The 16,261-nt window shown below is 44.1% G+C and overlaps 1 protein-coding gene across 8 annotated transcripts in view; it reads right to left on the bottom strand.

Annotated features, from left to right (window-relative positions):
• Positions 1-14,954, bottom strand: part of EMSY (EMSY transcriptional repressor, BRCA2 interacting) — a 96,227-nt gene extending 81,273 nt beyond the window's left edge. For 6 of the 8 annotated variants that reach the window (XM_062196738.1, XM_062196745.1, XM_062196740.1 and 3 more), the window contains exons 1-5: positions 14,865-14,954; positions 12,363-12,471; positions 4,564-4,663; positions 2,991-3,065; positions 1,600-1,641 (exon numbers count right to left, since the gene is read on the bottom strand). In XM_062196738.1, coding sequence (XP_062052722.1) covers positions 1,600-1,641; positions 2,991-3,065; positions 4,564-4,663; positions 12,363-12,432 — 287 coding nt within the window. In that variant the 5' untranslated portion in view covers positions 12,433-12,471; positions 14,865-14,954. The remainder of the gene's footprint in view (positions 1-1,599; positions 1,642-2,990; positions 3,066-4,563; positions 4,664-12,362; positions 12,472-14,864) is intronic. The other 2 variants (XM_062196739.1, XM_062196744.1) reach the window with 1 other exon arrangement.
• Between the last annotated feature and the right edge of the window lie 1,307 nt (positions 14,955-16,261).

Genomic DNA, 16,261 nt, shown 5'->3' with positions numbered 1-16,261 from the left:
TGGAATATCACTGATAAACTCGCTTGGTGAGAGTTTAGCACAAAAAAAAGTCTACACTTACCTGGTACATTTTTTAAATGGTGGCAGAAATTATGGAAGATTAATAATTTGAAGCACATGAATATATGCTAGTGAAAAGACAAAACTTGCAGTGCAAAGGACACAACTGCAACTTTTCAAAAGATGTTAAAAATCTTCCAAATTTCCACTCATGCAAACATGCTCAACTTTTTTTTAAGAGAGTGAAAATTAAATGTTAGATCAAAAAAATCCTATTTGCTTAGTAATGAAGGTATAGATATGCATTAGTTGCTCAAGTCATCTAAACTGCATTTAGACTGTAAACATCTCCCTGCAGGGCTCCACTGGACTACCTTAATCTCGATGTAAGAATGCCACTCTATTTACACTAAGTATGGCAAGGAAGGGTGGAAATCTTACTCCAGTCCCTTTTGAGAAATCTAAGATGATGTTAATGAAATTTCCTGGGCCCTCATAGCCTCATTCTCACTTAGAAATACACAGGGTATCCTATATGCATGACTGATGGTAAAAGGGTTCAGAGAGCAGAAATTCCAGACAACCAACCTCTTCTAACAGTGAGAGCAAGAGTGGCCCAATTAGAAAATCTAAAGCTGTCCTACTCTAACATAATTTAAAACTGAATTTGAGTATCGAATTTAACCAGAGGCCTGGTGCCAAACAATAACCACGTGTTACGCTTCAAGCCACAGCAAGGCTTTGCTTTGATCCCAGACACTCCACTCCTTTTGTTCCCCCTCCTTTGTACTCCGTCTTCTCGGCTTTCTCATCACCTTTCAACTACATTCCTTCGGGCCTACACGGCTGCTCTGGGTGGGGGAGGGCAGGGAAAGGAGAAAGGGAATGCCGTCAGTTCGGAGGCATTCCTCTAGCTGCTCTCTCAGGCCCAGAGTAGGAAGCCCTCCGGTAGATAATCTTTGGAACCAGGCTCGGCTGCTACTTCCAAAAAGGAGAGAGCAGTCACCAATCCCTACTCAATGACCCTTCAGCTCAACAAGTAAATACATCTCAGCAAACTAAAACCATAATACAAAGTATTAAAACAGGAGTATAGAAAGACCTAAGAAGCTTAAAATTATACACTGAAGTAAAAACTTTTCAAAAAAATGAAATTCATGTATTAAAGAAATCAGAAAGGAGAGGAAAAAAAGAGGAAACACAGGCAGATAAAAGCCAACTCTCAATTATCCATGCTAATGGAGAGAGGAGGGAAAGGGAGAGGTCAAACAGATTCAAGAAACCCATATATTATGCAAAGACATTTTGGCAAATACTAATCAATTCTTCCACCAAGTCTTTTCCAGGACAACTAACAAGTAGCAAAATGACTAATTAAAATTGGCACCTCCTCTCCCTTCCCACCCTCTGACTAGGTCTCCCAAGCAGCAAAATGGCTAAAGGGTGGGCAGTATTAGGAGAGGGAGGAGGGGAAGAGAAGGAAAAGCTAGGGGCATGGTTAATTCATAAATGGAATAATGTGCCCCTGAATAATTGAGAGCTTCAATTTGGAAATAAATACAAGAAAAAGCCTGAAATAATAATAACCTAATTGCATACCTGTAACTTGGTCTTTCACCCAAATATAAGGATAAATTCATTCTTTAAAGGGGAAAAAAGGAAAAGGAGACTAAATAAATGTTATTCTTTAAGTATGAAACTGATGCATCATCTTACAACTAGTTGTCCCACAACATTGTTCCAAAGCTTCTTAGGTACTAATCTTGTTTCTAAGTGCCTCTGAATGCAAGCTATTGTTTACTACTTTATTATCTAGCACATAAATTTCCTATTAGCAATGCTGAAATTAGCATCCAGGCTCAAATGGTTATTTTTGAAGCATCTCAGTTCAAAAGTTTAGAGCAAATTAAAGAAGAAAAACATTACTATCCGAATGTGTCAACCATGTTAGCCTGACTACTAAATACTAAATGCCTCTAAAGAAAATTTTCCAAATTTCTGTAGTACACACCTACAATTGAAGAATCTCAAAATTCTAGGATAAAGAGCTAAACTTTCAAAAATGCTGTCAAAAAGGTAACACCCCATTTTATATGTTAAGTAAAATGAGGGACAATGAAGCACACATGAAGCTAATGAATCTTCGAGGTCAATTCAAATACGGCCAATTGGTTCAAAAACACTGTTTTAGTTATCACATTAAGGAAATGCACTGAATTATTTCCTTTAGTTTTATTTCACATTGACACATAAAAAAATCGAAAACAAATGAATAACACTAAACCATATTGTATAGAATGTTTCAATACCCTCCCTTTACAGGAGAATCTCTATTCCTTTCTATTCCTTAGGAGGCACTGTCTCCACACAGAATTAGTGCGTAATCCCTGCCCTCAGTCCTCCACCACCCTCAGCCCATCTGTCATTACAGTTATAAGGATCTGAAAACAATCTGATAAGAATCCTTTATCATTTTATTTTCTATTTTTAAAGTGAATTAAGATATATTCATAATTCTTAGACGCAGAACACAATTTTTAGTCTTTTTTTCTGAATCTCAAATACATGATATAATCAGATATCAAAAAAAGTTAGAATGCCTATTTATAAATCAATATGCATATCAAATACCATTCCAAACAACCTCTAAGGAGCTGTCAATTTTAGGGGGCACACTACTTTGTTACTGAACTTTGCTTGAATGAAGTGAGTTATCTGCTACACTACGGTGGTCTCTAGTTATACAGAGATTAGGCTGTAGCAGGATCTGACCTGAGTACTTAGAAAGCTTGCCTAACCAAATGCAAAAGACATAACCAATTGAATAAACAGTTAATACCACTTTTACTGCTATGGTCAGGATCCCTGAGTATAGAGATATTGTTGTTGTTAAGATAAGACTCAGGAATCTGCTACAAAATAGGAAGACTTTTCAAAACTATGTTATACTACGTCATAAAATATCAGGGGTGGTATGACTAATGGCTTACTTATGTGCAATTGTTGTTAACCGTTCATCGTTTACTGCTCTCCGAACTTCAGCACGGTGGCGTTCTGTTGAGATGCTATGAAAAAAAATAGCCATTATAGAACTCTGCCAAGCAGGCAGCTCTTTCCTATATTTTTATTAATGTTTAAGTCAACATTTTGTTTGGGGGAGGACAGAATGCTTTGTGAAAAGATATAGACAAGAGACTAAAAATATATCTTCAAATGCTTTAAAGTCTTAGAAAAGCGTTCATACTGATTACGTGTAACTGCAGAAAGAATTAACTGCAAATTAGAAATCACTGAGAGACAAATTCAACCCGATAACAAGGCATTACTTGCAAATCTCCGAAATGTCAGACCAGAGCCAAGACTGGCAGAGCTTCCTGTTATCTAAATATGCAAACAGCTGCTGAATGACTCCTAATCAGGACACCGGAGAGGAGGATTTTGGCACTCAGAAGAAAGTCTTCTAAGGTCTTTTCTAAAGCTTATGAGTCTATAATTTTATGTTCAGTAAATATAATAACTGAGAGTGGCAAGATAATCTTTCCTGTGGCTATATGCTGTGAAACTGGACACCAAGATAATGCTGCTTTATGACTGAACACTCAGCTGTGTATCTTCTATATACTGTATTACCAACAGTAAGAAATGTACTTAAATTAATCCTGATTAAACACATGTAAAGTTAGTAGTACCAAACAACTAAAAAAAAAAAAAAAAAGCTACATCCATTCCGTTCATAAATATTCTATAAATGAACACTACTCTTCCAATTGTATTCTTTTACTACTTAGGCTCTATCTATATGACGAACCAAAATATTTAAGGGGTTGGAAAGCAGAATTTATGACAAAACATAAACAACAAACATATACAAAATATAAATTGTTAACTATGAAAACAACACGACTGAGAATCTGGCTTAATAACAACCCTATATTAATGTCATTTAAATAATAAAAGCTTCTCCCATATTTTCAGTGAAAAAAGAATAGGAGAAAATTGTTTTAAATGTAGAAAGGAAACCAGTTAAACAGAACATTTTCAAGACAGGTCAGTTCATTAATATGAATCAAAGCATTGCAACAAGGAACCTCTTTTACTAGAATTTTTATTGGCTGCTAGTGCTACTCTAAGTGGGAAGCTGAATGGACAGACCATGCTTAAGGCTATGACTATATAATCAGCACCCACTTACATAAATTAAGACATCCTCCTTGCCTCACCTACTCCCCTCCAACAAATTCCACTCTAGACCTCATATCCAGTTGCTGCAAATTCTTCTTTTCCTTCTTTCATCTATGTCAAAAGGACCTCACTTTCCCAGGTGGCCCAAAACTAAAACAACCTGCCTGAAATACCTTCTGATTGGATTACAGAATGAATGGTAAAGTATGCAATTTTCACTGACAGAACATACAACTAGAATAGGATCTCTAAGTACCAACAAAAAAATTGAACACTTCTCTTCTTCAACTTAATTTGAGAGTTAATCGAGAGTGAAAAGTAATAAAAACCCTCCAAATGAAACTTCTAGAATCACATCTCCCAAATTTTATGATAATTTACCTAAGAACTTTTGAGAGTTCTCCAAGAAGATCTTTCTTTTCCTTGGTGAGATCCCCCTGTGCCCGAAGCGCACTGATAACTCCAGCATATGCCTCCAATTCTAGAAGAAGAAAATTATTTTATCAAGATAAGCCTTCAATATTTTAATACTATGGGTAAGTAGAGTGAAACTTCTGGGCAAGAAATCTGAAAATCAAGCAAAGGCAAGCAATTTTTAAACTCCTTTCAAAAATGTTACCTAATAACAGATTAAAATGGGACTTCTATAATTTTATAACATTTTGTTGCAGAAGTCATGTATGGAAAATGTTTAGGCAGAAAAACCTAACATTAGGTATTTTGCCTCATACATTATCCCTGAAGAACATTTAATCCGAATGCCACCAACAATGGGGAATAGATTCCAAGTAATGTAATAAGGCTGATAAAAGAAGCATTATTAAAATAATGCCTTCATTAATCAACCCTTGAAATAATTGGTTAGGCCTGACTAAGAATTCAAACTATATTTCTCCTCCCTCTGGGGTAGTTGAGAGTACAGTACAACTGAGAAAATATTCGAACAGAAGATTCTGGCTCCAGCATTGACATGTAGTAGTTGTGTGACCTTGGGCAAGTCCTTTCTCACCTCTGAATGCTTCCTTATCTAGAAGGGACTTTGTAGATACCTTCCAAATCAAAGATCCTTTGCATCTATAAAAACTACTATCAAATAATTAAGAGACATAAAATGTTCTTACAGCAACCAAGACATAGAATACTGAATCCCAACACAGACTGCTTCGTGCAGCTCTTTCACAGGCAAGCACCTTTTACAACAAAACCGTCTGTGCCTCTACTGGTTAAAACTTAAAACCTAACGGCTCAATGGCCTCAAGAACCATGCATGCCTCCCAGCATAGTCCTCCCCCACACCACCTCTAGGCTGGAAATATGACAGCTTTGATCACTGAAATATCTGCACACATGATGCAAATAGAAGCTCGCTAAGCACTTGCACAGAGGGCCTTGCTCTTTTAGAATCTTGAGACCACCAAGCTGTGAAGAAACTCAGAATGAAAAGCCACATGAAAAGAGGGGCCCAGCCATCTTAGCAGGCTGCCAGCTAAATACAGCCGCATGAGATAGGTCAGACAAGGCCAGCAACCAACAGAATGGCAAGAAATAATAGTTGCTTTAAACCACTTAAACTAGGAACAGGTGTATCAAACAGAACAGTAGGAAATCAAATGTTCAAACTAAAATTATCTTCATACTTGAGCTGCTATGAGTATTTGCTATTTGCCAAAGCCTGACATACAACAGCCAATAAATAGGAACCAAATAATGAACATAGACCAGGTACTATGCCAAGAAGAAGTCAATAGTCTCATTCAGTACATATGATTCAGTTCTGACTGTGGAAAGGAAGCTTTCTATCAAGAGTGATCTAACTACACTAAACAGAAACATCTAGTCCAACTGAATCACCCTAAGTGTAACCACCCTGCATGTTTAATCTGTGTTAGCTACTCTGTAGACATCTCATGGAGTCCTCTTGGAGACAAACCTCTGCTCCTCTGGAGCAGTGAAGGAAATACATAGTTCCAGGAGGCACATTTCAGCTCGTATTGAACCCAGACTAGAGTTAGAAAGACAGGATAACCAAATAAAAGTTCACCATATTTCATATGTTCATACTCCCATTTATGGAATATTTTACTCAAAAAGTCAGTATTGAGTCCTATTATATACAAATCAGATAGTATGTATGTAAGTCCTGCCCTCAAGGACTTAACTCTAGATTACAGCTACAATGAAACAAGTCATCGACAATTATGATGAAACAGTTTACACACAGTGGATATACAGCGATGGAGGTATAGAGGGGAAATATATCATCTAGTGTGAAGCACTAGCTTTACTCAGAGAGGCAACTGCACTCCGGGCAGGTGGAGGGAAAAATGCAAATATGCAGAAGGATGAGAGAGAGAGAAAGACAAAGGTAATGTTTCATATTGTTCCGGTAATTTCTGCTATGACTTATTTTTTTATAAAGCTAGGACTTCTTTTTAAGATTTTATTTATTTATTTAAGATGTAGAGTTATAGACAGTGAGAGGGAGAGACAGAGAGAAAGGTCTACCATCCACTGGTTCACTCCCCATATGGCTGCAATGGCCGGAGTTGTGCCAATCCAAAGCCAGGAGCTTCTTCTGGGTCTCCCACACGGGTGCAGGGTCCCAGGGACTTGGGCCATCTTCTAATGCTCTCCCAGGCCATACCAGAGAACTGGATTGAAAGAGAAGCAGCTGGGACTAGAGCCTGCACCCATGTGGGATGCTGGTGCCACAGGCGGAGGATTAACTTACTGTGCCACAGCTCCAGCCCCTCTGCTAGGACTTATGTTTGAGGGTTTTATACAAGAAGGAGAATAAAAATTCTGTATCTGGATAAGCACTAATTCAAATCAAAGTCCTAATTAAACATTACTACTATAAGGTACCAAAGTCTTTGTTCTCAAGGTGATTAAAATCCAACAAGGGACCTAAAAAACATATACAAATAATAAAGATTTCAGTTCACTCATATAAACAAATAGAGAAAGATAAAAGTGGAAAGTAGTTTGTAGCCATATGGAGTAAAACCTAAATTACAGTCTAAATAGCTTTTACTTCATAGGATCAAGAGTTGATTATGGAAGTAATGGCAAAAGAAAAGGAGCAAGATTTTGCAGTTTGCAAAATGCTTAGAAGAATGGGAATGCCATAAGAAGAAATAAAAAGGTCAGGTAGAAGATATGGTTTGAGGAAAAAGAAAAAGCTCACTTTTGACTTGTAGAATTTATGGTGATCAAGGCATTATTTCAAAAAAAACTACTAAAGAAATAAGACAAACATTTCTCGGATTTCAAATCTCATTTCAAATCCAACTAAAAAGTCATGAACAAAATCAGGAGGTAGCAAGCTTACACACACAATACTGGGATTCAGAACAGAGTTCTCACCATCAGCAGAGTTATCACAATCCAAGGAATTTCTTTTCCTCTAGAAACTCATTCATTACAAAAAAACCTTAAGAGCATCCCAACCTCCTGCACATGTGTTAGTGTCCATTTTGAAGGGGATATTCAGATAGGGACTTAGCTCAAATGTGTTGAAATTCTGGCATGGTTGTATTGTAGTGCTAACTCAAATTACACATAATATGAAATAAACACATGGGAACACTTCAGAAAACAAAAAATTTTGCTAAGCAATTTTTATAAAGCTCTCAACTTTTTCCATTTAAATAAATCAGTCATTCAATTCTACTATGGTCCACAAAGTTAAGAGTTACAGTTCAGGAATGGCTATAATAAGGCAGGGGAAAGACAGACCTGAAGGAAGGAAGCATTTATCTATCACTGGTATGTTAAGTATATCAGAAAGAAATTCTATCCCAAATTCTTTTTACTTAAGTAAAATTTAAGTGTTTAGCATCCTACATTAAAACTACAACTATTTTTAAAAGAACAAAGGTAATTCTTAAAATATTTTAAGCCAATTCTTAAATATAATATCCTCTCTAAACATTGGACCAGGAACAAGAGTTGGAAGGCGATTCAAAGGTTCCATTGTTATGATAATGATGCAGCGGGTGGGAGGAAGTCTTTGGGCAAATCGCTAACAAAGCTCACCTCCCAAGGGGAGGAAGGGTCACCGAAGCTGACATCACCACATAGGTTGGCTGTTTTTCTTTGTATAGAAGCAGCACTACTCACAAGGCTCTGACTAAAATTAGAAACAAATCCATCATGATTTACTTTCAACTTTTCTTTAATGTTCCTAGGCCATAAGTGTTTACGTCTTCGATTTCTTCTGGGATATTTTTTTCTTCTATGCAATGTTCTCATCTGGTTTAGGGACACTTTGCTCCCTTTCAGTAAGAATCATCTCTATTTGGCAAGAGGGGATCCAATATGGGTTAATCCATCCAGGAGCTCTGTAAGCAAAGCAGAGCATTTCTGCTTTGTTTTGTTTTGTTTTGTTTTGCTTTTAAGATTTATTTATGGGGCCGGTGCTGCGGCTGTGGCTGTGGCTGTGGCGTAGTGGGCACTGGTTCGACTCCCGGCTGCTCCACTTCCGATCCAGCTCTCTGCTGTGGCCTGGGATAGCAGTGGGAGATGGCCCAAGTCCTTGGGCCCCTGCACCCATGTGGGAGACCCGGAAGAAGCTCCTGGCTTTGTGCAGCTCTGGCCCTTATAGACAACTGGGGAGTGAACCAGTGGATAGAAGACCTCTCTCTGTCTCTGTCTCTGTCTCTCTGTCTCTCTCTCTCCTTCTTTACTTCTTTCAAATAAATAAATAAATCTTAAAAAAAAAAAAAAAAAAGCAGAGCAGTGGCACTCCCAACAGGCACCCACTCCAGTATAGGAATACAGGACGCCAGCATCACCAGCTAAGGCCTGACCGGCGGTGCCACGGCGGTGCTTTGTTCACCTGGATACGCTCTGTAACCAGAGAGTCTACACCCAAACCCTCAGATTCAGCATACTCCTCTGCACGTTTAAACACGTACAACAAAAAAGTACTCTTTGTGCCCACCAGATCTGTGTCCCTGTGTCCAGCCCCAGTGGTAGGCCTGGGCACACCTACAGCTTCACTATGTGACAAAATGGCACATACTGCTTCTGCAAAGGGACACCTTTCAGATACTTGATGGCTTTCTGGATATGCATACCCTTGATGGCCTGGGCAGTTTCAAAAACGTTCCTGAAGTGAACATGAAGATTTGAAACTCTTGATTTGCATGACTTTATAGGGTTTTCTGGGTCCAGTAAATAGTGAACTATTCCCAGTCCACCTTGAACGATTCACAGCAAGAACTAGGGGAAAGGTTACCATTTTTATAGTCAATGGCAATCTCTGGATTGAAAGCCCCCAAAACCCAGAAATTCCAATTCAACCTATAATCTTTATGATGTTTCTCTGCAATTTCAGCTGTGAAGTAAATATTAATATAACTTTATAATCGACAGTTAGAAAATTAGACTGATTACAAGTAAGTGTACAGAAAACTAACTTCTTTTTTTTTAACAGTTTTTTTTTTATTTTTATTTATTTATTTATTTTGACAGGCAGAGTGGACAGTGAGAGAGAGAGACAGAGAGAAAGGTCTTCCTTTGCCGTTGGTTCACCCTCCAATGGCCGCTGCGGTAGGCGCGCTGCGGCCGGCGCACTGCGCCGATCCGATGGCAAGAGCCAGGTGCTTTTCCTGGTCTCCCATGGGGTGCAAGGCCCAAGCACTTGGGCCATCCTCCACTACACTCCCTGGCCACAGAAGAGAGCTGGCCTGGAAGAGGGGCAACCGGGACAGAATCCGGCGCCCCGACCGGGACTAGAACCCGGTGTGCTGGCGCCGCAAGGCGAAGGATTAGCCTTTTGAGCCGCGGCGCCGGAAACTAACTTCAAATTAGCACTAAAAGTTTGGATGCGAAGTAAAAAAAAAAAAATTCTTTTTTTTGACAGGTAGAGTGGACAGTGAGAGAGAGAGACAGAGAGAAAGGTCTTCCTTTTTGCCGTTGGTTCACCCTCCAATATCCGAAGCCAGGAGCCAGGTGCTTCTCCTGGTCTCCCATGCGGGGGCAGGGCCCAAGGACTTGGCCATCCTCCACTGCACTTCCAGGCCACAGCAGAGAGCTGGACTGGAAGAGGGGCAACCGGGACAGAATCCGGCGCCTCGACCGGGACTAGAACACGGTGTGCCGGCGCTGCAGGCGGTGGATTAGCCTAGTGAGCCACAGCGCCGGCCCAAAGTAAAAAATTTTAAAAGGGCAAAAGAATGATTGATTCTCTTCCCCATTTGAAATGTGGCCTGAGGGGAAATAACCCAGGCAAAAATGATAAGTAAGCAAGGCTCCAGGAGCTATGATTCTATCAAGTTTATACACAGAATCCCCAACAAAGATTTCCTTTGAAGAAAAAATTTAGCTGCAAATAGATAAACAAATGTCTGAAAGTTGCTTTAAACACTAAACACTCATGTACTGGGCACTGGGATAGGCCCTCCATATATACTATATATGTATATGTATATGTATATGTATATATATATATGTAATAAGGCAAATAATGAAGGAGATGTTAATCTTTTTAAATATTTATTTATTTATTTATTTGAAAGGCAAAGTTAGAGTGAGAGATCGCTCTTCCTACTGCTGCTTCACTCCCTAAATGGCCACAATGACCAAGGTGGGACCAGGCCAAAGCCAGGAGCCAGGAGCTTCTTCTGGGTTTCCCACAAGCGTGCAGGAGCCAAGTAGCTTAGGCCATCCTCTCCTGCTTTCCCAGGCACACTAGCAGGGAGCTGGATTAGAAATGGAGCAGCCGGGACCTGAACCCGCACCCATATGGGGTGTCAGTGCTGCAGGCCCTGGCTTAACCTGCTTTTCCACAGAACCAGTACCAGCTATCCTTCTTTTACAAAAATGTCAACAGAAAATAATTTGCCCTCAGTCACATGGGTCATTAAATGCTAAGAGGATCAGGACCTTACTCTGAATTTAAGACTCACATTTTCCTCTTCAAAGGCAAAGGCATCTAAATAATTAATATCTGCCGCCAAAGCATTTAATATTCTTTGTGAAAGTATTTTTTCATTTATTGTGCTAGTCTAAGCCTAAAGCGGTAGATAAAACAAGGTCCTTTCTCAACCAAGGATCCTCACTGGAACAAAAGAACACAGAAAATGATTTGAGGGGTCGGCACTGTGGCATGGTGGGTAAAGCTGCTGCCTGCAGTGCCAGCATCCCATATGGGCACCACTTTAAGTCCTGGCTGCTCCTCTTCCGATCCAGCTCTCTGCTATGGCCTGGGAAAGCAGTAGAAGTTGGCCCAAGTGCTTGGGCCACTGTACCCACGTCAGAAACCTGGATAAAGCTCCAGGCTCCTGGCTTTGGATCAGTTCAGCTCCAGCTGTTGCAGCCATTTGGGGAGTGAACCAGCAGATGAAAGACCTTTCTCTATGTCTCTCCCTGTGTCTGTAACTCTACCTCTCAAAAAAATAAATAAATCTTTAAAAAAATTACTGTTTCTTTAAAAAAAAAAGATTTGAGTAATTCTTTTTCTCAATTCTCCCAAGGATGGTGCATGACTCATATCATTATAGATACAAGGGGAGAAGTTAGCTCATTACATACAATGGATGCCTTGGTACTAGGGCTTAATTCTCGCCCTAAAAGGCTAGCTGCGAAAGGGTGCTGTAAGGGGAAAGAAGAACTAAAAAATAAATGACAAGCATAAAGTCTGTCTTATTACCAACAGTATAATATCACTGGGGAAAGTAGGCATAGCTTACACTAACTCAGAATTCACAAAAAAATATGTAATTCATAAATAAATTCATGAAGGTTGATAGTAGCCTGAGCTGAGACTGAAATCATATTCCCTGGGGTCAAATACTGCTCCATGACTTATTATCAGCATTCTAATCTTGAGCTCCAAGCTTCATCTATAAAATGGGGACACTTAGCTACTTTTCAGTTTTAAGTGAGAATTAAATGAGATGTTGAAGGTAAAGGACTCCGAATAGATGACTAGCCCCAAATAAGTCTTAACTGCTATTATTGTTATTATTACTATTGCTACTACTGCTGCTGCTATTATTATGAATGTACTTACTATGTCCAAAAGCATTACGTTAGGCACAACGATAAGCAAGATGGAGACTATACCTCCAAAGAACTTTGAATGTAGCATCAGACATCCATGCAAATAGCCATGACTCAAACAGAAAGGGAAGAGTATATGAGATAGCAAACATCAGAAGTGAAAATCATACCCAGTTTTCGAAGAATCCTTTTGCATTCATCCCTGCTGAGATCCAAAAGGGTTGGCCACACAACAGGCATTGCTGCTTCTGTTTGGTAGCCCCAAAGAGCTTGTCCTCCCTACCAGAAGGAAAAGCAAGAAATCAGATCACCAAAGTACATTCAAGGCCACTCACCTGGAGGTCCAGCCACCTGTTAGGAAGTAAAACCATTTTTTTTTTGACAGGCAGAGTGGACAGTGAGAGAGACAGAGAGAAAGGTCCTCCTTTGCCGTTGGTTCACCCTCCAATGGCCACCGCGGCTGGCGCACTGCGACAGGCGCACCGCGCTGATCCGATGGCAGGAGCCAGGTGCTTCTCCTGGTCTCCCATGGGGTGCAGGGCTCAAGGACTTGGGCCATCCTCCACTGCCCTCCCTGGCCACAGCAGAGAGCTGGCCTGGAAGAGGGGCAACCGGGACAGAATCCAGTGCCCCGACCGGGACTAGAACCCGGTGTGCCGGCGCCGCAAGGCGGAGGATTAGCCTAGTGAGCCACGGCGCTGGCCATGGAAGTAAAACCATTAAGATACCTCACAATCATGTTTACCACCGCACTTGGCTACGTCTGGCACATGAAGAATCAAACAAGCATTTCAGAGCTTCTTATTCCAGCCTACCGCAGCTTAAAGAGCACAGGCTGCAGACTCAGATGCCGCTAGGCTCTAGTTCCAGCTTTTCAACTTGCCGGCTGTGCGCTCTGGGTCAGCTGGCCTCTCTGGGTCTACCCTTTACACATCTGCTCAGACAGCGCCGTTTTTGTGGGTAAAGCTGTGGTCTGAAGGCCAGCAGCCCCTATCCCAGGAACTCCAAGGCTGGTTCATGTCCTGCTTGCTCCACTTCTGATCTAACTCTCTGCCAATGGCCTGGGAAAAGCAGAGAAAAATGCCCCAAGTGCTTGGGCCTCTGCCACCCACGTGGGAGACTGGGATGAAGCTCCTGGCCCCGGCCTGGCTCTGCCCTAGCCCTTGGAGCCACTTGGGAAGTGAACCAGTGGATGAAAGATCTCTCTCTCTCTCTCTTCTTCCCTCCCTCCTCTTACAACTTTCAAATGAATCAGTCTTTAAGGGGGGAGTGGTAATGCTAAGAGTATTTAAGAATTAAAGGTGTGCTAAGAGTATTAAGAACAGTACACGTAAAGTTTTTCCCTAGTGGCTACCATGTGATTTAATAAGTGGGCGCTACTACTTGAGCAACTGTAAATTACTTGATTTCTGTGGGCTTCCTCACTTACGAGTTACATGAAACAAAGTATGTAAAGTTGCTAGCATGTTACTTGGGTTAAAGGAACTTAATAAAGAACGATCTCTTCAAATCTTAATAAAGAAATATGAATCGAGAGCCTGTGGTCATGAAACAACCATTTACCAAAAGTTTAGACTCCAAGAATTTACTCCGTCCTGGGAATTCCCTAGAGGGCAGAGAGCGGGGGCGGGGAGGGGGGCCTGACACAACACCTGCTTAGAGCCCAGCAGACGCGCTGTAAATGTCTGCTTAAAGCACAAATGGATGGTTGGTGGGAGAGCACAACGAATGAATGAACCAGAGAATGAATGAGCGCAGCGTCGGGTCTGGAAGTCAGACAGCGAACGGAAATAACCGCTGTATCCCGCTCCAGGCGCCGGGGCTGCTACCTCCAACTCTGCGCCCCGAGTGGAGCCCCCTCCTCCTCCCTCCCGTAGTCCTTGCAGCTCCGAAGCAGCCCACAGCCGGCGCAACGGGACCGCGCGCTCCGGCCGGCAGAATGACATAAAGGCAAGGGGTGGGGAGGAGGAAGAGGGGGCCGAGCCAAAGGAATCCGCTCCCTCCGCCAGCCAGTCCCCGCCTCCCGACAGGAGCTCGGAGGCGGCCGGCGACCGCCCGAAGCAAGCACCACGTCACGGCATCCCAGCGCGTCCCCGCCGGCGGACCCCACCGCGGGGCCGCATCGCCTCGGGAAGCTGGCCAGCAGCCGCCGGAGCCCGCCCGGGGAGCCCCGAGCTCGCAGAATCCTCCCCCCACTCAAGTGTCAAGGAGGCAAGCCCGCCCCGCCCCCTCTCCAAACACGCACTCTTCGCAGCACCACAACAGGAGCAGCCCGCCCAGGCTCCGCACCCGTGCCTCTCGGCGCCCATCCCAATGTCAAGCCCACGACCCGAGCTCCCCGGGCCAGCAGCCGGTGTCAGGGGCCCCGGCCGGCATCCGCGCCTCGCTCCCTCCTCTGCCGAGAGGACAACGGAGACACAGGAGGCGCGCGGACAGCCGGCCAGCCGACCGGGACTCACCGGAAAGCTCCCGGGGCTGGACCCCAGGGGCCCCCAGCACCGGGCCTGCCACAGCCCCCCGCGGTCCACCTCGGGGAGCCCCACGATCCCGTTAGGAAACAACGGAGGATGGGGCTGGGCGCCCCAAGCCGGGCTCGGAAAGCTTGGCCCGGCGCTCCTCTACCCTGGCTTCCCTGCCAGCTCTTCCCAGGACCCTGCCTGAGAGTCACCCACCTGCCCGGTCTTTCGGGGCTCATCTAAAAGGCTCCTCCGCCAAGACTAGGGGACACCAGGAATTGGGTTTGTTTGCGGTGCCTCAGAAGGGGCAAGATGGCGACAAGTATCAGGGCGCAAGCGCAGCCGCGCGCTGCCCATCGGGAGGTGTAGTTCGCCTTTCCCGCCTTTCGGAGAGCGGACAGCAAAAGGCCTCCATTCATGCTGTCCCTCTTTTCCTCCACGTTCTGAAAGGACAGGACGGGCGTCGCGGGGCGTGCTGGGAGTTGTGGTCCGACATCAAGCTCCATCCTCTTTCGCCCCCGGCCGGCCGTCGCAGCGCAAGGAGGGCTGGGATTGTAGTTTCCTTGGGTTTCTCCTGCATCCCCCTCGTCTCTTTGGCTTCGCGCGCCTCTCCTCCGGCTGCCGTCGCCCGGCCAATCGGCTGCGCCCGTGACGCCACACGCAGCAGTCAAAATGGCGTTGGGAGCCGCCACCGAGCCTTCTGTGGCGACCTCTACCCTAGCGGGCTTAGGGCCGTAGGAACGCAGCTTCGTCCTTGGAGCGGCGTGGAGGAGCAGGCGCGGGTTCCTCCAGAGCCACGGGGGCGGCGATCGGCGGCCTCCAGCCCCCCGGGCGGCAGCTCGAGGAGGAACAATCGGAAACCGACGCGGTGTGGAGGTCGTAGTTGCCGTCCGGGACCTGAGGACTGCGGAGTACACAAGGGGGGACCCTAGCGTTGTCGACTTGACGCTCCTGTGCGCGCAAAGTGGGCGTGATGGCGCCAAGTGGTGTCTTAGCCGGCAGAGGCAAGAAGGGACTTACGCGAGGCCCTACGACGTGGTAGGTTCTGCCTCAGCCTTTGTTCGTGCTTAATCCCACGGCAGTGTTGTGGAGACGGTCTCGTTGCCTCTGCCTGACCTACGAAAAAAGGGGGGGCCCAATAAAGCCACTCGTGACCACGAGGCGGGAGCCAGGGCCCGGCGGTGGCGAGCAGCCCTTCGGCGTTTGTGGCGGCCCTCCCTGTAGACTGCGTGCTTTCGGTAACCTCGGCTGCGGGAGAAACGGCCCCTGTGTGCGGGAGTTCTTCGCGGGTGTCGTGCTGTTACCAGGGTTTCCTTCTGGAGAAGCGAGGTTACTGTTGCCATACACAGTGTGCGTAAAAGTTAAATTGTAAACCACTCTGCCCGCAGAGACTTCATGTTGTCACATGGAGCCCCGGACGTCAGGAGGAAAAAACGAGAGCGTTGAAATGTCCTACTCCTGTTTGCCCACGAACTAAAAATGCTCTCGAAGTACATCGCTGTCGTTGCTGGAACCCAAACCTGCACCTTTGTAAGATCGTGAAGTGGGACGAATTAGCCTCCACGCCCACCCCACACCCTCCCTGATCTTGCTGTTTTAAGGCCAGTTGCTTA

This window comes from Lepus europaeus, chromosome 7, assembly GCF_033115175.1.
Source record: "Lepus europaeus isolate LE1 chromosome 7, mLepTim1.pri, whole genome shotgun sequence".
NCBI classification, from domain to species: domain Eukaryota; kingdom Metazoa; phylum Chordata; class Mammalia; order Lagomorpha; family Leporidae; genus Lepus; species Lepus europaeus.
The sequence above is the reverse complement of the archived record's forward strand: the minus strand, read 5'-3'. Positions and strand labels throughout refer to the sequence as shown.